Genomic DNA, 26531 nt, shown 5'->3' with positions numbered 1-26531 from the left:
AGTTGCCCTAACTGTACCAGAAGACTTCAGTAAAAGCAAGACAGCTTTATGCATTGTTCAATTGAAGATAACCACGTTGGACAACACTCTGTTTTTAACTGCTGGCTACAAACAAAGGCTGAAATACACAATGCAAACAATTATGAGTGTCCAATGCTGTAATCATATTTTTGAGAAAGTGTAGTAGACTGCTTAGAAATTGCTTCATGGTAAAAACCAACTTGAAAACCAAACACCACTAAGTCTTCAGCTACATAGCATAACAGTTAAAACTAAATCATTCCATTTACTGGTGACACCTCAACAATGTGGATGATATGCAATAATGAGTACACTCCTAAAATAATGGATCTAAAAGTAAACCCTTTTATTAGATTGTGTGATTCCACATTGAGCCATTAATTGTAAAAAAAAAAAAAAAATTGCTCTGTTGCGATTTTTATGAAGTTTGTGCTGCAATGACAATGTGGGAACCTACATTGTGGGAACCTCCCAGCACTGTTGCTCTGTTGTGTTTGAGGTGTTTTGTTTTTTGTTTTTTTGGGGGGGGGGGCACTCTGCCTATTTTGTACTTGTCTGTATTCAACATTCAGAATTTTACAATGGAATTTCTACATTGGATTTTAAATAAATAAATAATATGCATTTGTGCCTCTACGGGTATTTAGAATGTTTTTCGGTTCCATTTCCAAATAGGAAAAATGGAGAGATTGGCTCCAGCAGACCCCCGTGACCCTGTATTTTGGATATAGCGGGTTGGGTAATGGATGGATGAATGAATGAATGAATGAATGAAACTGGATATCGACAAATAAATTATAAATTTTCAATAGCGTAATGACTGACAATTAACATACTATCCTTTTGGAAGACAACTGTAACTTATTTTGCAAAAATTATTAAATATACGTTGTTTACAATTACCATCAAGAAAACAAAGAATCATAAAACATAGCAACCTGATCTGTTTAAATATATATGCTGATATCCTATATGTAAGGGAAATCAACTAATAAATAATCAAAGCGTTAAACAAACAAAAAAAAAAACACGACAATCAACAGTTTGGTACTTTTTGGTCTAATGTAAAGATCACTCACCATTTGTGCAATTTTAATTCCGTCATCTGAAATGATCAGACTATTTCCATTACTCCCCACATCAGCCAAGGAATGCCTGTTGGCTTCTGGTCCAACCAGTACAAACCGTTTATCTGCTGTCTGGTACTGGTGACTGTGAAACAGAGATCCGCTGACCTCTACGTAATTCGTGTCACCTAAATAGTTTTTATGTAAAAAACGGTGATATGCTCTGCGGCATTGGAAGATAATCAGAGTAAGTATAGTGAGGATGAATAAAAAGGACACCAAGCTCAAAACGATAATCAAGTAAAATGTCACGTTACTCTCTTGATCCTCGTGTGTGGTGAAGCGTTTAACTTCAGCCAAAGCGTGCGCTTCTGTGTTCTCAGTTGCTGTTACAATTACTGTTGCAGAAGCAGAGAAAGCAACGCTCCCACTGTCCTTCACCAGTATAACCATCTTTTGTACGTTGACATCAGACTCGGCTATTGATCGAAAAGTCTTAACTTCTCCTGTGTACTTCCCCACACTGAAAAGTGACAGGTCAGTGGCCTCTTCCAGAGAAAATGAAAGCAAAGCGTTGTATCCTACATCGGCATCATAGGCTCTGATCCTCGTAACTATATGACCCGCTTTCACATTTCTAGGAATCATCTCTTCCACGACCGCTGTTCCATTCGTAGTGAGTGGAAATACAATTACTGGCGGATTGTCATTTTTATCTAAGATAAACACATTAACAGTCACGCTGCTGCTGAGGGGTGGTACTCCGGAGTCTTTAGCAATAACACTGAAGCTACAGTTTTTCATTTCTTCAAAGTCGAATGATGTAAAACTAAACACTTGTCCATTGTGAGAATTTATGCTGAGAAAAGGCACAACTGGTTTATCCAATACTTCATTTTCTTTCAGATAGTAAGTAATGAGAGCATTTTCATTCGCATCAGCATCGACTGCACTTATTGTAAATATTGCTGCTCCAGGAGTATTGTTTTCCTCGATGAAAAACACATAAGGGTCTTGTAAAAATCTGGGATGATTATCATTAACATCTAAAACGTTTACTAAAACAGTTTCATAAGATGATAGTGAAGGAAAACCAAAGTCTTTGGCAATTATTGTTATGCTGAACTGCGATGTAGACTCCCGATCCAGTCTCGAATTTGTTATTATTGAGTACACATTTTCCTGATGGGATGGTTTCAGTTCAAAAGGCAGTTTATAGGATAAGGAGCACGTTATTTTAGAATTAACACCGGAGTCAAGGTCCGTAATGCTAATTATTCCGATTGCTGTGCCTGGTTTTACATCCTCGAATAGGGAACTCGTTAAGGATGTTATCTCAATCAGGGGTACGTTATCATTCAAGTCTTTAATTTTAATTAATACATTACAGTAGCTACTAAGGGGTACTTGTCCTCTATCTGTAGCTTTTACATCGAATTCATAAAATTCCTCCTCTTCAAAATCAATCACACCTTTCACTGTTATCTCTCCACTGTGATCATCCAGTTGAAACAATTCCGACACTTTACTCTTAACAGAGCTACGAAAGGCGTATCTGATATCGCCATTACTGCCGTCGTCTATATCCGATGCGTTTAACTTCAAAACAAGAGCACCTAAAGGAGCGTTTTCCTCTAATGTTACGGTGTACATTTGTTCAACAAAAACTGGTGGATTGTCATTATAGTCAGTAACAGTAATAGTAATGTTCATGTTTCCTGATCTCGGAGGGTTTCCCCCGTCAATGGCTGACAGCAAAAAATCATGCTTTTGTCTCGTTTCTCTGTCTAAAGCTTTCTGCAGCACCAACACAGGAATTTTACCTGTTTTTCTGCGTTCTTCTACTTCGAGAACAAAATGATCGTTGCGGCTTAAATGGTAAGATTTTAAACTATTCACACCAGAGTCTGGATCATAGGCTTCTTCTAATGGGAAACGGGACCCAATAGCAGCGGATTCCGAAATGTCTATGCTTTTTATTTTGTCTGGAAAAACGGGAGGGTTATCGTTAATATCTATTATTTCAATTTCTCCTTGATGTATTTCTAACGGACTTTCTATAACAATTTTAAAGCTTAACAAGCAAGCCTTTTCTCTATCACATAGCGCTTCTCTGTCAATAATATCATTTATAAAGAGCGCTCCGGTCTTGTGATTTACCTGCAGTTGCTGTTGTTTTGATCCAGAGATCACACGAAGCCCTCGGCCTTCAAGGTGTTTAATATCCAGTCCCAAATCCTTTATAATGTTTCCAATAATCATTCCTGACGCTGACTCCTCTGCAACAGAATAACGTAATTGTGCTGAGGAATTTTTCCAAAAGCACAGAAGGCACGTTAAATGAACGATAATCTGCTTGTAGCCACATAATCGTTTCATTGTTGTCTTTTTTAAGGCTTTGTCCACGCTCTGTACTCCAAGTAATTAAGCAAATCTATACTCGGATAATACCATCTGTAAATATGTCCATATACAAAAGATTTGCGTAATTTTGAGCGGAAGAAACAATGAGAAATGCGCACTCTCTTCTTGGAAAAAAATAAGGAATGATGCGATATGGGCAGGACTTGTTAATAATGATTTTTTCTGAAATTGCAATGGTGGAAGGCAGTGACACCCTGCGTTTCTTTTGGAAAGTGCAGGATGAAAAACATGAAGCTGATAAAATAACAGTAAAAATGAAAGAAATATCATTTTTTTTACTATTTGTATTACTTAATGTGTAGTATACAGATTATTGATAAATTACTTTTGATTTTTACAATTAGGAAAGAATTGATATTTTCAACAAATATTATAAAACACTCGAAAACCTTAATTCATTTCAAACCTGGTGAAAACATACTCTAGTTCCTTTTTTTCTTCTTCTAATTTACTCTTGGGTGTTCAGGGTGCCCACTGTACTGCAGGAACATCTACAAAGTTAGTTATACCTATGATTGTTTTATTTACATTACAAATAACAGATCACATAGCATTTATTTAATTATTTTTTTCACATTTTTTTCATTTTCTGTAAATAGATGCATACAATATTGCTGGTAAATTAAGATTTGTGCTTTTTTTCTGAATGCATTTATTTTCCATGAACTGCATTCTATAAGATTAATGAAACATATGGTAAACAATTTGTAAAATAGGTGATCTTAATTCCATTTTACTTACTATTTATCAAATTTATACTGCACTGACCACCAAGCAGAACTTTTAAACGGACATTGTGAAGGATTTTAAATAAATTAGTACTTTTGTCATCACTATATTAGGATAAATATGAATCTAAGTAATCATAATCACATAAGATCAGTCACTTTTCCCTATCAAGTAAAAAATATGAACTGTTAAATTATGTTAGTAAATCAATACAACACTCTTAAAAATACTTGTTCCTTTGTGGCAGGTTATTGGGTTATGTGGTGTCTTACAGAACTCTGAGGCTTGGGATCTGCACTGGCAATTGGAAGGTTGCCGGTTCGAATCCCGTAAATTCCAAAAGGGACTCTCTGCTCTGTTGGGCCCTTGAGCAAGACCCTTAACCTGCAATTGCTGAGCACTTTGAGTAGTGAGAACAGCGCTATATAAATGCAAAGAATTATTATTATTTCATTTTGGGAACTGTGACACTTTATATATGGAATTTGGTTCCTAACATATGGATAAAATAGAGAATTTTAATGTGTAGCAGTCTGCTTAAGATACTAACAGTGCAAGACCACCTGAACCCAGCTTATATAATTGTACGTAGCAACAGTTCTTTTAAAAGTAGGAACTCATTGGTATTTCACAAATCTGTTATCTCCTATTCATGGCTATTTGTGGAGTCATTCACGGATCTAACTACATATGGATGGTGGTTCTGAGGATGTAAAACAACAAAAACAATACTACTACTACTACTACTACTACTACTACTACTACTACTACTAATAATAATAATAATAATAATAATAATAATAATAATAATAATAATGTTGTTGTGAATTTACAGTGAGTATTGAAAGAGAAAAGTTACTTGATCAACTTAATTATCTAATTACTTAATTATCTTCATAGTTTGGGTATTGGTGCTTTGTAGATTGTAGATTGCGATTTCAAGAAATCTACAAAATCTACACCAAGGTGTATCTGTACTGACTGCACTGGGCAGTAGTAATTTTTAAATAAAATTGGAATCAGGAGAAGTATTGTGGTTTTATTAAGAGACAAACACTTCTCTAATAAACAAGCCCATGATGTGAAACCTAAATTGTAAATCAAAGAACACAGCAGAAGAGTGTAATTCAAAAATGATTTCATGTAACCAGAACAATAACATAATATGAACATCATATTCAATTGACAAAATAATTAATTGTCAAAAATCACAGTGAAACACTAACAAGAATGATAATCTTGTTTTTTCACAAACTTGGACACACCAGGAATTGAACAACACTAAACTTTATACTCTTGACTTGATGAAATTCTTGGCAACCTGATCAAAGTCAATATATAAAAATATGGCAGACGTGTCAAAAACAAAATGGTGTTGACGCAAAACATATTTACTTTGACATTTTAAAACAATATTATAAGCAAAAAAAAAAAGTTCTTAATCTTAAAATGTTTTCTTTTGGATGAAAAACACTGCATTAGAAATGTAATGAAGCAACAAAGCTGTAAAGGCTATATGACAGGAATAAATGAAAAATATAAATAAAGTTTGTGGAATCCCAGACACTTGCTAATTGAGTAAATTTTATGGCCTCAAAGCTTTCACCAAATATAAAAACACAATGTGTTGGAAATCTTAAAAAAAAAAACAAAAACACATGCCTAGCAATCAGACAATATGATTGCGTTCCAAACACATTATGAACCTCCTAACACAAATTGTTTCATTTAGGTTTCCATTGACCCAACTCAGATCTTACCTGCATGTTGACAGATGCCTTCAAGTATTGACTAGCCCTGCCTGTCAAACCTGCATTACCTAAGAAAATTGTCATAGTGCTGCTGTCCAGAATAGACTATAGAAAAATGAATTTTCACTCATTTATGGGCTAGGAAAACCCATTGAAAGGATATGAATAAGACCAATGGCTTGGACTCACTGCACTTTACATGTCAAAGAGATCAGTGGGACACTTTGTGGAAAATGTGACAATACAATATCATCTGGAGAGATGTGCTCGGAGCACATCTCTGCAGTTTTGATGTCATTACGTTGGTTACCCATGCTATTCAGAATTGACTGTAAAATACTGCTTATGGTTTAGAAAGCCTTAAATAATCTCTCTCCATCCTATATTTTAGAATGCCTGTCACCTTACACTCCAAATCATAACCTTAGATCTTCAAATGACAGTCTGCTTATAATTATAATAGACAAACTTAAGAATTGGTGAGACAGCCTTCTGCTGTCATGTACCTAAAATATGGAGTAGTTTACTGATAGAAATTCGTAAAGCTAATATGGTGGAGCACTTCAAAAAACTGCTAAAAACCCTTTATTTTAACATGGCTTTCTCATAGCTACATTTTAGTGTAACCCTGATAAATTATACATGCATTGAATTATCATTTTCATTATGACTCCACATTCGTTACTAATACCTACTTTTCTCTGCTGTTCTTTTTCTGATTTTGCCACCACCACCTGATCAAGGCACCATGCAGTCCCTACATTGATTGAGTGAAGGCCAAATGTCCACATCACCATCATCATCTAATTCTTTTGCGTGAAGCCTGAAAACCATGAGGACTGATTGAGATCATTTATATGAGGTTGAATGCCTACTGGGGTCTGGGCGGTCTTGTGATCTTGGAACCCCTGCAGATTTTGAATTTATTTCTCCAGCTTATCTGGAGTTTGTTTTTTCTGTCCTCCCAGCCATTGGTCCTTACTTTATTCTTTGTTATTTAGTATTGCCTAATTTTATTTTTTATAAACTTTTCTTTCTTCATCTGGTAAAGCACTTTGAGATACACCATTTGTATGAACATGTGCTATATAAATATATGTTGTTGTTTTTTAACATCATCTAGTCATCTTGAAGACCCAACACTATTTATTACCTCTGCCAAGTCTTCTTTTTTGACAGTACAGCCTGAAGTAAGCCAGAATACAGCAGTACAAAATACTGGAACTCCTCAATTTTTCAGAGCAGTGTACTAGATGTGTTTGGCACATAAAAGCAGTAATCTTTAGCACTGATTGAAATGCTTTGTTCTAGAATTTCATGAAAGGACCCCATCTCTCACCAATCTTTCATCAAATGTATCTGTATGTTCGCACTGAATACTTAAAGGGGGGCCCTCCCCATTACTATATGACCACATATTAGACTATCTTGTCACTAAAAACTCAATGGGGGACCCTTCCTCCAATCCACTGAGATATCAGAACTAAACATTGAGTACCTGCTCTTGCAGTATGTGACTCCACTTCAGTCACTGGGCACAGCTCTATACCGCAGCAGTTATAACCAAAGCAGCATACTGTATTTCTTGATGGCATCACAATAACAGGTTTGATCTGCAATGGTGACTACACTCTTAAAAATAATATTTCTAAAGTGGAACTTTAGTGGGCTGTGTGATTCCTGGAGGAACCATTCATTCACAAAGAACTATTCCATTTTGGGAAGGGTCTCTTGCATATGTAATTGGTCTTTGGGGCTTGAAAAAGTTTTCCAATGTTGAAAAATCAAAGATTTTTAATGTAAAAGTTGTTAACTCTTTCAGATTTGTTGAAATTCATATACAACATATGTTCTACTACAGGGGTCCTCAATCACAGTCCTGGAGGGCCGCAGTAAGGCAGCAAGTTTTTGTTCTAACCCAGTTGCTTAATTAGAAAGCAATTCTTGCCAATAATTAAATTTCATTGCTTGTTAGTGTTTTAACTCTGCCATGTCAGGTAATTCTTATATCCTGGATTTTCTTTCCCTTTCAAAGGATATCATCCAAATGATTTGAAGGCTACAATTAATGAGTAATTCTCAGTCCTTCACTTTTTCCTCTTCAATTTCCTTCCGAGTATTTAATTTAACCCAATAGTGCATGATTACACACAGGTGTAAATGGTAACAAGCTAAATGGAGAAATGCTGGTCTCTTTTGTCATTTGCATGTTATTGATAATTAGGAGCAATTAAAAACCAAAAATATAGCTGTTTAAGACTAAAATAAGCAGTAAGGGTTCAAAATCGTAACGAGCGAGACAACTAAAGTGAAGCAGAAGTGTTACTTGAGCAGTAAGTGCTTCTTATTAAGCAATTGGGTTGGAGTAAAAACCTGCAGCCACTGTGGCCCTCCAGGACTGTGATTGAGGACCCCTGTTCTACTATGATATTCCCAAAACATCAAAATTTAAATCGAAAAGAACACCAAATATGCTAACTTTTCTCAGACACCGATGGAAATGCCTGTAATGATATCACCATTTTTCTCTAACTATACTGAATGTCATAATCTTTAATGAATACTGTAATTTACTGTACGCAATAAATCAATGACATTCTTATATGTTTAAAATAAGTCCTATAAAATAGACTTTATACTGTGTAGTGTAATTTCTCATGCTGTTTTGCTTGAATGTTGCTTTATACTATTTAATTCATGTAGTACAATCTATTTCCTTAAAATCTTCTTCAATCGGTTGCAGGATGCTTTTTGAAAACATCTCTTTTGGATAAGGAGATACCAAAAAGTTTCCCATTAAGGTACATGTTTAACTACTTACACTTATTGATTATGGTGTTTGACAGTGGAAATGGTTTGGATGTTAAGTAAAAAAATTCTGTAAACATTGCAATAAGCTAAACTAAACTAAACTAAATGAGTTACTGACAGCAGAAGCAAAAACTAATATTTCTGGAAGTTTAATTAAAAAAAAAAATGGGCAGGAATTACAAATGTCATACTAATGTTTTAAAAAACAGGCAAAAGTAAATAAATAAACAAACAAAAAAAAACACATAAAATAGATTTATGAAGTGTCATAGCTGGTGTTTAGTTTTATGAATTTAACCCTCCCCCAAAATAATATATATATATATATATATATATATATATATATATATATATATATATATATATATATATATATATATATATATATATACATACGTATGTTATGACTAGCATAGTTTCATTAATTTACCTTCACCCACCAGATCCTTAACCTAACAAGCATGCTGCATATTTCAACTATCACTGAAACCACTATAAAACTTTCCTATGCATAAAAACAGGCTCAAAATGTTCATATGCAACTTACCATGCAAAAGTCAGGATTTATCATGGAAATCTTGACAGGAAAATGCATTTATTTTTATGGCAACTCTGATATATCAAAAAAGAACATTTTGGATAAAATGGGAATTAACAATCCCTTTGTTCAAGTAAGGAAATGAAGTTAAAGCAGCTAAACGATGACTCGCACTTATCACAATTCCTATCACTGGGTCATTATTATAATGTGAGGGAGATCATAATGCAGAGGGTACAGACCTATAAATACCTGGGAGTGCAGCTGGATGATAAATCGGACTGGACTGCCAATACTGATGCTCTATGCAAGAGAGGACAGAGCCGACTATATTTCCTTAGAAGACTGGTGTTCTTCAACATCTGCAATAAGATGCTGCAGATGTTCTACCAGACGGTTGTGGTGAGTGCCCTCTTCTACGCGGTGGTGTGCTGGGGAGGCAGCATAAAGAAGAGGAACGCCTCACGCCTGGACAAACTGGTGGGGAAGGCAGGCTCTATTGTAAGCACGGAGCTGGACAGTTTGACATCTGTGGTGGAGCGACGGGCGCTGAGCAGGCTCCTGTCAATCATGGAGAATCCACTGCATCCACTGAACAGGATCATCTCCAGTCAGAGGAGCAGCTTCAGCGACAGACTGCTGTGACAGACTGAGGAGACCCCACACTATGCGACTCTTCAATTCCACCTTGGGGAGTTTAATGTTAACATTGTACAAAGTCATTGTCTTTTATACCTTCATTCTTAATTATTCTTTAATTTTATATTGTTTTTTATCAGTATGCTGCTGTCGCTGGAGTATGTGAATTTCCCCTTGGGATTAATAAAGTATCTATCTATCTATCTATCTATCTATCTATCTATCTATCTATCTATCTATCTATCTATCTATCTATCTATCTATCTATCTATCTATCTATGTTCACATGACATATGCTGTATGGACTCAATGATAGTTCCTTTTTAAGAGAGTCAATGCTGCATGTTTGCACTGAAGAACTTTTTTGTATTTTACCTGATGTCAGTTCTCAGGATTAAGAAAGCAAAGTACTGTAAAAACACAGGCATGATTCACTCCCCATGCATACAGAAAGCTCCAAGTATCAGGCACTTTAGAATATTCACAGCTTAATAGTTTGACACAACACACAGCCTGTACGGTGCTACTTGAAGACTATGGCTATTGACAAAGGGAATAAGCTTTTGAGACCAGTCCGATTTTTTTTTTCTCTGTGATGACCACTGACTTATGAGTCGACTTAGACTCTCAAGCTGTTCTCTTGGAATTATGTACTGAGTTGGCCCAGCATTAGAAAGTCAAAAACCAGTCAAAAAGCCTGCAACCTGACTCTACATGTTCATGTGCAGGTTTTACTATGACTGGCTTTCTGTCAAGAAACCTAACAGAGAGAACTGGCCTCCAGGTAAGACATATGTCAACAAAGCATCATGCCCATTGTGCTGTAAGCTGCAAAATAATAGATTAAGTGGTTCAGTTAGTTTTTGTATGGTTCAAATGCACATGGCAACATAAAGAAAATAAATTTACAACAGTGTCTGTATTTCCTAATGTAATCATGGCAATTGACAGAACTCTATATAATAAGGAAAGTTAGCAAGTATGAAGCATAGGTAGATACATTCCATTAACACACAAGTCATCTGCAATGCCAAGATGAGACTGACAAACATCATGGCTTGATAACCTGGGTCAATCTACGATTCACCTATTTTGAGGCAAAACTTTTACTAACTGCCAAGGCAGAGAAGAATGATTGAAAAGGATTGAAAACTCAATAGAGCTATGAGACTTGAAGGAATGCTTCCAATGCTAACCATGAGGTTAAACATGAACATGTATTTATGCGGTCCTCCCTGCGTGGAGTTTGCATGTTCTCCCCGTGTCTGCGTGGGTTTCCTCCGGGCGCTCCGGTTTCCTCCCACAATCCAAAGACATGCAGGTTAGGTGGATTGGCGATTCTAAATTGGCCCTAGTGTGTGCTTGGTGTGTGGGTGTGTTTGTGTGTGTCCTGCGGTGGGTTGGCACCCTGCCCAGGATTGGTTCCTGCCTTGTGCCCTGTGTTGGCTGGGATTGGCTCCAGCAGACCCCCATGACCCTATTCGGATTCAGCGGGTTAGACAATGGATGGATGGATGTATTTATGCCAAAATATGATCTCAAGAACTGTAAGCTAAGTTGTACAAGAATCAAAGCCAGAAGTTCAGTAAACTAATGATTAGCCTTTTCTTTCCAAAACTTGGATATTTGCTAATGACACGTGACTGCTATTAAGTACTGGTGCATTTGTGATCATCATGAGGACACAACATCCTGTTAGTAGCCCTGGTAACCTGAGAGTGCGTGTGAACAACCAACACTCAAAATTGCGGCATGCATACCAAAATAAAGATGGTGTTGTGGCAACTAATTAATGCTAATAAATTGATAATTTTACATATGATGCATAAAGTATTACTTCAATGAAGGTACATAAACTATGTAAAAGAAGTAAAAAAAAAAAAAAAACATCCATAACAAAATGTTCCTGTCCAAGAAGCAAATTTAATCATTGAACCAAATTCATGAAAAAGGTAGTATTAGCAGATAACTTGCTGAAGATGCTATATATCATGGATGGCTTGTTGGTTAGGAAACTAGTTAAACCTGCAGTATTTCATATGCATATACTATTCATTTTAAACAGCAGTTATGTCGTTGCACATGAGAGGTGGTAGATGCTACTCACTCAGACACTGTTACCTTACATCTTTCCCAGAAAGATGGGTGCAGACGTGAGAGTCATTTGAAAGCCATGTGCTGACTGGATGCATCAGGCAGCAGGAGGTTTACAGCATCATCTCTGCATATGTATAATATTCATTAGCATAATCCATATATGAGTTTTTCAATGTGGTTACAGGGCCGGGCTCAAGGCACATTCACGTACACACATTTACAAGATGATTGTGAGTTATTAACAGTAAAGGTGCCTACACCAGGTTTTAAAAATGTGATTTTTTTGGCATATGCATTTTCCTGTTTTAAGTGTATGCATACTTTCATGCTCTGATCCATACAACATTTATAAATGAGAACCCTGTTGAATGAATCATTAAAACTGTCTTCTAACATGTAGTTTGGTAAAGTGTTTTCCTAAAAATGCTGGCATTGGCCCATAATGTCACATACCGTCTCTAATTTTACTCATCTTAATATCTTGCATTGAAACACCAATTAATAAAAGGCCATGTCATGGTGTGCCGTACAAATGGTATTATATTCAATAAAGATTAATTAATTTATTGATTGATTGATTAAGTACCAGATTAAGGTTTATACCAGTGTGACCTTTAAAAGTCTGTTTCTGTTCTGCCAAATATTTAATTAATTAATTAATGGTATTTTTTTTAAGATTACTACTTTATTTCCTTGAATTTTGGGAATGTGTTTTTTTTTTTGGATACCTATCCCCCTTTTTATATGCATTTGTTGAAAGTTTTGCTTTCACTTCAGAATTTTAACTTTGAATTCAAGAAAGTGAAAGTAGTTAAGTTTTACCTTTAGGGATTTTTAAAGTGGGCGGCACAGTGGCGCAGTGGTAGCGCTGCTGCCTCACAGTTAGGAGACCTGGGTTCACTTCCCCGGTTCTCCCTGCGTGGAGTTTGCATGTTGTCTGCGTGGGTTTCCACCCACTGTCCAAAGACATGCAGGTTAGGTGGACTGGCAATTCTAAATTGGCCCGTGTTTGTGTGGGTTGGCTTCCTGCCCTGTGTTGGCTGGGATTGGCTCCAGCAGACCCCTGTGTTCGGATTCAGCAGGTTGGAAAATGGATGGATGGATGGATTTTTAAAGTGCTTTTCTGCTAGTGAAAATGACTTTCAGTAGTGAAAATGACTTTCAGCTTCCACTATATCTTATTGGTTTAATTGTGCAGACCTTAAAAAAAAAAAGAGGAAAAACTTTGCTTAATTTGGATTTAAACTGTGCTCTTGCCTTATTCTTTAGAGTTAATAGGTTTAAACCAAAATGAACAGTAGGGAATTTGTCTGTGTTGAGTGACTGAATTAACAAATGAATGAATGAGGTCATTGGAAAATAAATAATATTTTCCTTTTTCTTTGTTTGCTCTTGTTGTTGGCTATCCTCTGTTTCCTTCAAGCAGGTGTTGTGCTTGTTAAATGTGACATAATTGCATGAAATGTTGTTTTCTTCAAACAATACTAATGCATTTTAAAAAATGAAAATAATTTTTAAGTATTCATTAGTGTCAGCAACATAAAAAAAACAATTAACTAATAGGGATGATCATTTTAGGTAGGTAATTGAAGTTATTTTTACTTAAAATTATGTATGGTGGCATTGCTTCACTTTTTCTAGTTACCTTGACTTCCGTTGTTTAGATGCAAACCTAGAGGTGTAATTCATCTCAGGCTGTTGCCATTACTGACTTTTTATGCCATTCATACTCAAAATTAACACTTGTTAATCCTTAAAATATGTTATTCTTATTTTCCCTATACACAGTTTAGTTACGTTTATTTACCTAAATATAATGAGTTTTATATGGGTAACTATTCCATATTTGCATTTACTATGAGATTTTACTTTAATCTTTACCCTCTTTGTTGACAACATGTTCCAAGGGACCCCCACAACTTTGAAGAGTTGGAAAGAAATATAAAGACTTTTGGTTTTGTTCTTTTTTTAAACAACACAATGGGTTTTCTGTGGTTATAGAAGACGAGCAAACATTTTTTTTTTAATCTTTTGACACTTGTATGTTAGAAAAACATATTTTTCTTGATTTCCAGTAAAACATTATAATTAATGTTAAGATTCCAAGAAAAGTGCAATCAACCACAAGAGAACTATTTTGGGTGGGTGAAACACTAGACACCTAAAAAAATGGTATTGATATGTAGCTAAATAAGACTAAGTTGAATTAATTAACAAAAAAAAAATATCCTCAACGGGGCGGCACGGTGGTGCAGTGGGTAGCGCTGCTGCCTCGCAGTTAGGAGACCTGGGTTTGCTTCCAGGGTCCTCCCTGTGTGGACTTTGCATGTTCTCTCTGTGTCTACGTGTGTTTCCACCGGGTGCTCCAGTTTCCTCTCATAGTCCAAGGACATGCAGGTTAGGTGCATTGGTGATTCTAAATTGTCCCTGGTGTGTGTGTGTGTGCCCTGTGTTGGCTGGGATTGGCTCCAGCAGACCCCCATGACCCTGTAGTTAGGATATAGCAGGTTGGATAATGGGTGGAGTATCCTCGATTAAGAAAAAAATGTTCTTATCTAAAAAAACAAAAACAAAACAAAAAAAAAAATTAGATATATTTAATCTAAGCCTAATGAAAGTGATTCATTTATTTCAATTCTGCAGAAAGACATTCATTTAAATTCATTAGAATTATTATTATTTTTAAGTGTGTTTAGTCTTTATTGCAGATCAGCCCCTTTTATTAGAAATATGCTGGCTTGGTTATAACTGCTGTGGTACAGAGCTGTGCCCAATGACTGAAGTGAAGCAAGTACTCTACCTTTAGGTGTGATTTCTTAGTGGATTGGAGGAAGGGTTGCCCATTGAGGTTTTAGTGGCAGGATAGACTAATATGTCATCAGATACTGAGGGGGAGAGTCCCCCTTGAAGTATCCCATATGAACATACAAATACATTTCATAAAAGATTGGTGGGGAATGGAGTCCTTTCTTGAAATTCTAGCACTAAGATATAGATGATGAATTCCAATGCTAGTAATTACTGTTTTTATGTTCCAAACACTTCTGGTACACAGCTGTGAAAAATGGAAGACTACCATATTCCATACTGCTGTATAGTGGTTTACTTCAAGCACTGGCTATACTATCAAAAAGGAAGACTTGACAGAGGCAATAGTGCTGGGTTTTCATGATGACTAGATGATAATTTATTGTCTAATTTTCCACAAAAGTGTTCCACTGTCTGAAATGTTAAATACAGTTGGTCTAAACTATTGATCTATTTGTAACTTTAAATGGGTTTTCCTGCATGGCCCCATAAATGATGGGAACTTCGTTTGCTTATCTTACCTTGGTTTCCTGCAAATTACCTTAATTATTTTATACTTTCTGAATACAAAGTGAATATATCGACATCAAGAATGTTTCATTAGAACAATACTCAGCCCAGCAGAACGAATCAGTCCTATCTGCTGAATTCTTCCAAATTAACAGTTTTGAGAGTCCCTAAAGTCGTACTGTCACACACATTACTTGGTCACTTACTGCATAGTTCTCTGTGTAAAGAAAAACCTCCAAACATGTGTGAGAAATTTATCATTAACATATTTCCAAATGGCACCATGTGTTCCTGATGAACTAATTTTAAAATAACAGTCTCGATCTACTGCACAAATTCCCTTCATAATTTTAGACAGTTCAATCATGTCACCTCTTAATTGTCTTATGTTTAAACTGAAAAGGCTCAGCGCCTTAATTCTTTCCTCATAATTCATTCTCCTGTAACCCTATCAACCTAGTCGCTCTTCTTTGGACATTTGATCCTACGTCATGTTTGTAGCCTGGAGACCAAAACTGTTTAATACTCCAGATGAGGCCTTGTCATTGTATTATAAAGCGTCAGCAAAACCTCCTTGAACTTGGAGCATAACCTACTTGGATGTGTTTCATATACTCATACTAATTGTGTCGAACCGTGATTCAGTTAGATTTACTTAACAAATGATTGATTTCAATTAATGACGGCAATGGCCATGTTAGCTTATTGGAAAAAAAATGAGACTTCTAATGCAAAAATGATTGAAATATACCCACAGTGTTCACAATTACCCACAAACAGGCAGGTAAAGTATCACAGAAAATCTCAGCTAACTGTTTTGTTTAAAATATTAACTGATGATCTCTACAAAAGCAATAAAGTGTGGTGCTTCCTAAGAGTTTAACAAAAATTAAAATGAAAAATAACACGGACCACAACTATTCAGTATTTTGGTTGACGGTACTTACCATTCCAGCAATTTTAATCCCATTATCCGAAAAGACGAGAGTATTTCCATTGCTTTCCACATCAGCCACAGAATGTCTATTGACTTCTGGTCCGACCAGAACGAATCTTTTTTCTGCAGTGTGGTACTGTTGACTGTGAAACAAAGATCCGCTGACTTCCGCGTAGTTTGTGTCACCAAAATAATTTTTATTTAATAAATTGTGATATGTCCTGCGACACTGGAACACGATTAGAATAAGTATAGTGACGATGAATAAAAAAGAGACAGAACTGAGAACGATAATCAAATAAAATGTCACGTTGCTCTCTCGATCCTCGTGTATTGTGAAGCGTTTACCTTCAGACAAAGCGTGTGCTTCCGTGTTTTCAGTTACTGTCACAATTACTGTTGCAGACGCAGAAAATGGAACGCTCCCACTATCCTTCACCAGTATAACCATCTTTTGTACGTTGACCTCAGACTCGGCTATTGATCGAAGAGTCTTAACTTCTCCTGTGTACTTCCCCACACTGAAAAGTGACAGATCAGTGGCCTCTTCCAGTGAAAATGAAAGCAAAGCGTTGTATCCCACATCGGCATCATAGGCTCTGATCCTCGTAACTATATGACCCGCTTTCACATTTCTAGGAATCGTCTCTTCCACAACCGCTGTTCCATTCGTGGTGAGTGGAAATACAATTACTGGCGGATTGTCATTTTTATCTAAGATAAACACTTTAACAGTTACGCTGCTGCTGAGGGGTGGTACTCCGGAGTCTTTAGCAATAACACTGAAGCTACAGTTTTTCATTTCTTCAAAGTCGAATGATGTAAAAGTAAATACTTGTCCATTGTAAGAATTTATGCTGAGAAAAGGAACTATCCCGTAAACTTGATTTTCTTTCAGATAGTACATGATAAGAGCATTTTCATTCGCGTCAGCATCAACTGCACTTATTGTAAAAATTGATGTTCCAGGTGTGTTGTTTTCCTCGATGTAGAAAATTAAAGGGTCTTGCAAAAATCTGGGATGATTATCATTAACATCCAAAACATTCACTAAAACAGTTTCATAAGATGATAGTGAAGGATAACCAAAGTCTTTAGCAGTTATTGTTATGTTATACTGCGATACAGACTCCCGATCCAGTCTCGACTTTGTTACTAAAGAGTACACATTTTCCTGATATGATGGCTTCAGTTCAAAAGGCAGTTTATCGGGTAAGGAACACGTTATTTTAGCATTAACACCGGAATCAAGGTCCGTAATACTAATTATTCCGACTGCTGTACCTGGCTTTACATCCTCGAAAACAGAACTCGTTAAGGATGTTATCTCAATCAGGGGTACGTTATCATTCATGTCTTTAATTTTAATTAATACGGTACAATGGCTACTCATAGGTACGTGTCCTCTATCTGTGGCTTTCACATCGAATTCATAAAATTCTTCCTCTTCGAAATCAACCATATCCTTTACCGTTATTTCCCCATTATATTCGCCCAAGTGAAAACAATCCGACACTTTATGCTGAGCTGAGCCACTAAAGGAGTATTTGATATCGCCATTACTGCCATCGTCAAAATCCGATGCATTTAACTTCAAAACAAGAGTACCTAAAGGTGCGTTTTCCTCTAACGTTACAGTGTATATTTGTTCAGCAAATACAGGCGCATTGTCATTAAAGTCAGCAACAGTAACAGTAATATTTATGTTTCCTGATTTCGGAGGGTTTCCCCCATCGATGGCCGAGAGCAAAATGTCATGCTTTTGTCTCGTCTCTCTGTCTAAAGATTTTTGCAGCACCAACACAGGGATTTTGCTTTTTTTGCTTCGTTCTTCAACCTCGAGAAGAAAATGATCGTTACGGTTTAACTGGTAAGATTTTAAAGAATTCACACCGAAATCTGGATCATAGGCCGCATCTAATGGGAAACGGGACCCAATAGGAGTGGATTCTGAAATTTCTAGGATTTTTGTTTTGTCAGGAAAGGAAGGAGGGTTGTCGTTAATGTCAATGATTTCAATTTCTCCTTGATGTATTTCTAACGGGTTTTCGATGACAATTTTAAAGCTTAACAAGCAAGCCCTGTCTCTATCACATAACGCTTCTCTGTCAATAATATCATTTATAAAGAGCGCTCCGGTCTTGTGATTTACCTGCAGCAGCTGTTGTTTTGTTCCAGCAATCACACGAAACCCTCGGCTTTCAAGGCCTTTGAAATCTATTTCCAAATCCTTTATGATGTTTCCAATAATCGTCCCTGATGCGGACTCCTCTGGAACAGAATAACGCAAGTATGCGGATGAATATTTCCAAAAGCAAAGAAGGCACGTTAAATGAACGATATTCTGTTTATAGCCACGCAATCGTTTCATTGCTGTTGTATTATTAAAAGCCTTGTCTAACCAGTGTGTCCGTAGTAATTAAACAAATCTATATTCCGATCTTCCCAGCTGTAAAGATGTCCAAAACAAAAAGATTTTCTTCATCTCTGAACGGGGCGAGCAATGAGAAATGAACGCTTATAAAAATGATGCAATAGGGGCAAGACTTCATAATAATGGTTTTACTGAAAGTGCAATGTTGGCAGGCAGTGACACCTTGTGTTTGTTTTAAGAAATTTCGGAAGAATGATTTTAAGTGAGAAAAATAATCGTATACAAAAATAAATAACCAACTGGCTTATGTTTGTTTTGCTTTGATTCCACATAATACATCGCATACCGTTTATTTAACTATTTTTCTCATTTTTAACATTTTTCCAAATACATTCATAAAAATACCCTACTAAATAACCTGTTTGATAAGTTCTTTATTTTCTGGACTCTATTTGATAAGATAAATGAAATACAGTACATAATTTGTAAGACAAGTGAATTTACTTCCACTTTAGCATTATAGTAAAGTGAAAGTAAAATTAAAGTTTTAAAAATTATGATCCTTGATTTGTTTTGAAATAACAGCAGGTTAGGAACTTTAAAGTTCAATACACATTATGAAATAAAAGTGATAGAGCATCACAAATACCACATCCTTTCTAAAACTAAACTGATTACGGAGCAGGGGATGCTTGAAAACAATTGATCAAAGACCTTAAACAAAACATAAGTAACAGAGATATGTTTGTACTTGGATGGAAGACGTGAGAGGCAAATTTAAAATAGTGAGGGAAAGCACACGCTTATAACTCCTGGTTTTTGGATACTGTCAACAGTTTGGAGCTCAGTAACATTCAACTATCGGCAGGTAATGCTAAAGTAATTAGTGATTTGAGATTTCAGAGAATGCAGAGTTGTTCTGACTATAAAGACAAAAGGGAATTAATAGACATTCCAGACAACATTTATTCAAGAGTGCTTAAAAATGATGTTATTATGTGTGTATTTTTCATAACCATTTAATAAAGTGGAGATTCAAAAAGATAGGAAGCATTAAACATTGCATTACAGTTTAGTAACTGTGATCATACTGACCTTGACAATTGCAGGCCAGAAAGTTTAATGTGCATCACAGGCAAATTACTCTCAATCATAGGAAAATCAGCAATTACAAAGTGTAAGATGGAGAACTATCTATCCATCCATTCATCCATTATCCAACCCGCTATATCCTAACTACAGGGTCACGGGGGTCTGCTGGAGCCAATCCTAGCCAAAACAGGGCGCAAAGCAGGAAACAGACCCTGGGCAGGGTGCCATCCCACCGCAGGGCAAGAACTATCCATCTAATGTAGTTAGCATGTGTTAGAGAGGAGATTGTGCTTAAAACCTGCAGAGAAGAAAGCTGTAAAGCATTTGATTATAGTAAAACATGATATGCTTCATCTCTCAAAAAGCTTTTGCGTGTTATTACATGAAAGGAAAACTGAAGTGTAAGTAACAGGAAATTAGGGGGAGTCTATAGATGTGTCCAAAGCGTCTTAAACACTTGTTAACAATTTCTAACAAAAGAATATTCTGTTGTACAAAAAATATCAAGAAAATAGCCCCACATGTTTCAGCGGTAAGTATCTGTGTTTTTCTTTTCTTTTTTTATTTTAAGGATCAGGTCCATTTGTTAAATTAGGTTTCTTTTCACATATGTTAAGAATAATGAGTTAATTTGTTAAATGTCTGGCTACTTCTCAGTTAAGTTTTATGCATAAAATATAATTTACTAATAAAAATAACAATCAACTGGGGGAGGGGTTGAAACTCTGAAACTTAATAGAACACCACATAAAGAACACAGTGGAGAAACAGGCCGAAAAATATATTTCTTCACTCAGTGAACCACAGGGAAAAAAGTTCTTTGGAGGAGCTGATGAAAGCAGTTGTAGAGATGTTAACTTTTTTTGTCTGAAAGATTAGGTGAATGGGAAACAATGAACGAAAAGGTTATTGTTAAAACAGTCCTTAGTTCCATTGTGATAATGAAATGTGATGTGACACGTCATTTGCGTCATAGACATATGCGCGCTGACAAAATAGCGCCGATTAAAGCGCGCCGACAAAATCGCGAAAGTTTTATTATATATGAATTACTAGTTTAAAGCATATATAATGTTTATTTTAGAAGTCAATATTATGAGACGCAGCATGCCATCAGCACGGCACGCAGATAGTCCTTAAGATCACGCCTTGCATAAGTAGGAAGGATTGCAGCAAGGGCGTCCCACTCTCTTGGCCTCTCTCGCGATTTTGTCGGCGCGCATTTGTCGAAAACTACAGTAGGTAGTGGCTTTATCGGCGCTCATTTGTCGGTCGCGGTTTTGTCGGGGCGCATATGTCTATCGCGCTTTTGTCGGTGAACCGAAATGTGAGGATACCACTCATCAATTTCTCATTTTTTTTTTTCTTGTAGCATACTGAAAATGCAGTTAATTTATTCATAATTAAAAACTGCCTAATATAATACAGGGTCACTAGGTGTCAAATTCTATCTCACCAAATTCAGGTATAAGAAATTAAACTACACTACATGGGACAGCAGTCCATTATAGAGCATAGTCATAAGCTCACCCAGTCACATATCCAAGGGCCCATCACACTAAATAGACCCTGGTGATGATCTTTGATGTGTTTATAAAAGAGCTGACCTACCATTTTTAAGGGGTGAAACACATGCACATATCCACTACGAGGGATGTTCAAAAAGTTTCTTTAACTCTATATATTAAGAATTTCAAAACCAATTTACATCACTTTTCTACATAGTCAACCCCGTTTGCGATACAATTTAATTTTCCCAGTGCCGTACCAACTTTTTAATGTGCAATTATTACTCTTCCCGACTTCACCATTTCCAACAAAAAATATAAAAGTGCTGAAACTTTTTGAACGTCCCTCTTATTTATGCACATGCAGTGGTAAAAAATACAAGAATGTTTCTTTTTATTAAGTATTATTCTTTCAATAAATTCCTGAAGGAGGTGAATCCCAAAGTATGCAAAGTGAATCACCAAAGACAGAAAACAGTTTATAACAAATTTACAAAGAGTAAAAAAGTATTCATTCCTAAATATGTTCATTTCCTTGACTAATCTGTCGTTCATCCATTAACTGAAAGCAGTCAGTTTTCATGAGGCTTGTGCAGTAAGAACGTACTTGTAGGTCTCTCTTAATTCAGCTGCAAGGTTTGTTCTCAGTAATTTAATGAATGTGAACACCAGTCACGTGCTTTAATATAGAATTGTCTTAATTGCTATAAAGTGTACATACTGCAAGGCTATTTACTTAATGCAGATAATGAATTGCTTTATTGGCAACATCAAGTGGATCAGAGGCATCACTTTTTGTTTTACCAAAAACATGCTTTTCTTATGCAGTACATGCTGTGTCATCCAGTGCTATTAAGATAAGGCTCAGTTCTCTGTGAATTCATCAAGTTATTCTGTTGTACTGTTAGTGCAATACTCAAAATTAGTAAATTGTAATTGAAAATGTTGTGAAATTAAGTATTAAGGACACTACATTGTGGCACTTTACTTCAATAAATCAGGGAATGGAGTTGCTGGATTGATCAACCTAAACCAGTTCAAGACTTTTTTCTTCCAGTGCCATGCAGCCTTTTCACAATAATAAAAAAAAATCATTACTTAGTGAGCAGATATCTTTAGCCAGGGAAACTTACAAAATTTTGTCTAATTGTTTTGATTTTCCATTTGGAGTGCAGGCAGGTGAAATGACTTGTTCATGGTCATGGTCATGCAATCAGTAGTGGGATTTACACCCACAACCAAAAGGATTGAAGTCCAGAGCCTTAACCACTAAACCACACCACGGCTAGCAAATAGCTTAAAGGTATAGAAACTGTTTTCCTAAGTATACAGTACATACGTATAACTTCAAAGATTATTTTCAAAGTAACTGTGATTGGCTGTTGTAAAATTATAACATTTTACACTTCAATGTTATTTGCTTACATCTATTCCGATGCCACTAACAAAAAACAAATGCAATTTTTTTATATTTTAAAATGTCTAAATATTAATTTAAAATTGGAATATTAGCATATAAAAAATCCTCAGTCTCACACAATGTGTCCATGTCAAAAATAAATCTGATACATTTATGATATGATTTATCTTTCTAATCCTTGAAAATTGAATGTCAAACAAAGAGAGTATATAGCTTTTTACTTTCATTTTATAATGTTTTTCTTTAACATACTGCACTTTAAACAAATATGAAGCTGATTGGGATAAAGTTTTAACATGTGTTTTACTGGATAAAGTAAAACTGTGAACTTTTATTACTTTAGCACTTACAGTAAGTAGTTTAAAATTGAATCATCTACTTAATCACTGCCAAAGAACCTCCTACATCTTCCAGAAGGCTCATTACTCACAAACAATCCCACTCCAAGAGGAATGAAAAGCTGAGATAATTATATTTTAGTAACAAACTCATCTGACTTTTATTGCTTATGTTTATGATGAGAAAAAAAAATCAGTTTTACTGATCATTGTTTTAATAATGTTAAATATTTACTATGTATAGCTAAATCTATACTAACGCATCACTAACATTATCTGGCACATGATGTTCCCCATAGTTTAAATAGTTGTTTTTAAAATGCTTGGTAATGCTTGATGTCTTCTCAAGTGAGCAAGTGGATTACCTCACAGAGGTAACAGGAACTACTAAGGAGGTAATGAGGGATTTGGAAACTGCAGAGGGAGAAGTGCTGCTCTGATCAAATAGGCTGAAATCAAATAAATCACCAGGACCAGATAATATTTACCTTTGAGTTCTTAAGGAGGCTAGCGAGTAAATATATAAACCCTTGACACATAGTTTTAGGAAGTCACTGCACACTGGAGTGATTCTAAAGGACTGGAAAATGGCAAATATCATCCCATTATATAAAAAGGGTGACAAGGCAGATCTAAGCAACTACAGGCCAGTAAGTTCAACATGCATCACTGGAAAATTAATGGAAGGAATTATTAAGGATGAGATTGAGCAAACACCTGGAGCTATTCTGAACAGTCAGCATGGGGTCAGAAGAGGGAGGTTGTGTTTTACTGACATGCTGGAATTATATGAGGTGGCAACAAAAGGATAAAATCAAAGTGGAGGAAATGATATTATTTATCTTGACTTTCAGAAAGCATTTGATAAGATGCCACATGAGAGGTTGGGCATCAAACTAAACAAGTGGGAGTTCAGGGTGATGTTTTTAGATGGGTGAAGAATTGGCTCAGACACAGGAAGCAGAGTGTGATGGTGCAAGGAAACTCATTGGAATTGGCTAATGTTAAGAGTGGTCTCCAGCAGGGGTCAGTGCTAGGGCCTCTGCTATTTTTAATATATATAAATGATTACATAAGAATATAAATAAGAAGCTGGTTAAGTTTGCAGATGATATCAAGATAGGTGGATTACCAGATAATATAAAATCTGTTGTATCTTTACAGAAGGACTTGGATAGCATACATGCTTGGGCAAATTTGTGGCCGATGAAATTTAATGTCAGTAAATGTAAAGAATTACGCATAGGAAGTAAAAATGTTGGGTTTGAATACACAATGGGAGGTCTGAAAATCGAGAGTACACCTTATGAGAAGGATTTAGGAGTCATAGTGGACTCTAAGCTATGGACTTTCCGACAGTGTTGAGAAGCCATTAAGATGGTTAACAGAATGTCAGGTTATATAGCGCCTTGATGTGTGGAGTTCAAGTCTAAGGAGGTTCTGCTCAAGCTTTATAACACACTGGTGAGGCCTCATCTGGAGTACTGGGTGCAGGTTTGTTTTCCAAGCTACCAAAACAACAAAGCAGCACTTCAAATAGTCCAGAGTAGAGTGACTAGGCTGATTCCAGGGTAACAGGGGTTGAATTATGAGGAAAGATTAAAAAACCTGAGCTTGTTTAAGCAGAAGAAGATTAAGAGGTAACATAATTGAATTGTTTAAAATTATGAAGGGAATTAGAACAGTGGATCAAGACTGTTATTTTAAAATGAGTTCATCAGGAACATGTGGACACAGCTAAAAACTTGTTAAGGGTAAATTTCGCACAAACATTATGAAGTTTTTCTTTACACAAAGAACAATACACATTTGGAATAAGTGACCAAGTAGTGTGATAGACAGTAAGACTTTAGGGACCTTCAAAACTCGACTTGATTTATTTTTGGAAGAAAAAAAGTGGATAGAACTGCAAGCTTTGTTGGGCCTGTTCTCATCTAGATTGTTCTATTGTTCTAATGTTCTAATGAGTGATGAAATGCTTAGATGAAAGCTTTAGTTAATCCCAGGCATGTCCTAGTATTTTGCATTTTCTCAGTATACTAAAGACAATGCATCACTCCATTGCTGCATGTGTTAATAGTTATTTGGCAGCCTTAGTGAAAAGAATTGCATTAATGATTTCTGTTACTTGGCATGCTGTGTACACTCTGTATTAAACATGACTTCATTGCAGCTATCTTATTTAGGATTATCTTGCAGTCTTCAGGGAGATCAAACTTTGTGTAATATAAAAGTAAGACTTTTCAAAAGACTTAACGCCTCAGAAGTTACTTAAAGTCTATTACTAAATTTGACTGTTATGTTTATGACTTTGATTTTAGTCCTGCCACATGAACCTTGGCTGTTGATCACAGCTTCTATAGAACCAATCTCTGCTCTGTTTGACCATCCTCTTGACAGACATGTTAAAGGGCACACTTATAAATGAATGGCAATGAGAACTCTATAGAAGGTTCATGACAGTATTGTCACTTGTGGCGCTGGCATATAAACTATTAATAAATTCCACAGTTGGATTTTCTCATCATTATATTTATTTACCACTGGCTGTTAAATAGATAAGGATGATTACAATACGAAGAGTTCTGATTTTGTAAGAAGCCAAAGATTTGTTGTTGTGAAGAATTAAGTTGGTTCAGGATTAAAACACAACCACTCGGCACATATGGTCAGAGATGGATGAACATGTCCAAAATCTATTTAGTAATTCCTCCCAAAGTTAAACAAATGTGAATTATAATTATATTTATTTAGTAGGTGAATTGTTTGTCCTTAAAGTATGCTGTTTACATGATTAAGTTTCTGTATTTGAATATTTATATAATGTTTTGGTGTAGTTTCTAAAATTTAGAAATCTAAAATAAACTAAAGTATGGTTGAACACCATTTTTCTAGAGTTTCACACACATTGTTTGTATTAGAACTAAAGTACTATAGTTTCCTCATGTATAATATACATATACAATATATTAGGAGTGATTTATTTATTTAAATAGATTAAATACTTTGTTCTATATTCTAGTGTATTTCACCACCTAGTGGATAAATAAAGTACCGTCTTAATATTGTTAAAGTAGAAACATTTAAACCAAAGAAATTGTGATGGCTAATTTATGCCTAGTATTTACTTTAGACCATACCTTCACATTTATGTAACTTTGGAAATAATTAATAAATAGATTTTAGACAACTTCATCCATCTCTGACCGGATATATATAGTGGTTCTAATTTAGTCCCTATCCAACTTAGTTCTTCAAAACATTGACTGTTATGTACTAAAATATATACATTTGTTTTTTATATTGTATTGTTTCTTCTTTCACAACATGTGACAGCATGAGTGTGTCAAACCACACAGTCAAGTGTTATTCTAGTAGTCCTCGACATGCACTATTATCAAGGTGATGAGCCAAGGTATGACTGGACTTCGACATTGACGACAAAAGAAAATATGGATGCAATGAAT

At 35.7% G+C, this 26531-nt stretch overlaps 1 protein-coding gene across 15 annotated transcripts in view; it reads right to left on the bottom strand.

The window, feature by feature from the left end:
- LOC120542147 (protocadherin alpha-C2-like) overlaps positions 1-26531 on the bottom strand; it is a 503189-nt gene that overhangs the window by 331320 nt on the left and 145338 nt on the right. Inside the window, exon 1 of one of the 15 annotated variants that reach the window (XM_039774350.1) lies at positions 16343-18718. The exons of 13 other annotated variants lie outside the window; for them this stretch is intronic. In XM_039774350.1, coding sequence (XP_039630284.1) covers positions 16343-18703 — 2361 coding nt within the window. In that variant the 5' untranslated portion in view covers positions 18704-18718. Of the gene's footprint in view, positions 1-1100; positions 3200-16342; positions 18719-26531 lie in introns of those variants that run through there. One more of the 15 variants, XM_039774374.1, reaches the window with a different exon arrangement.

The sequence above is a fragment of the Polypterus senegalus genome, chromosome 13 (genome assembly GCF_016835505.1).
Source record: "Polypterus senegalus isolate Bchr_013 chromosome 13, ASM1683550v1, whole genome shotgun sequence".
Classification (NCBI taxonomy): Eukaryota; Metazoa; Chordata; class Cladistia; order Polypteriformes; family Polypteridae; genus Polypterus; species Polypterus senegalus.
Note: the sequence above shows the minus strand (reverse complement) of the source record. Positions and strands in the feature narration are given on the sequence as shown.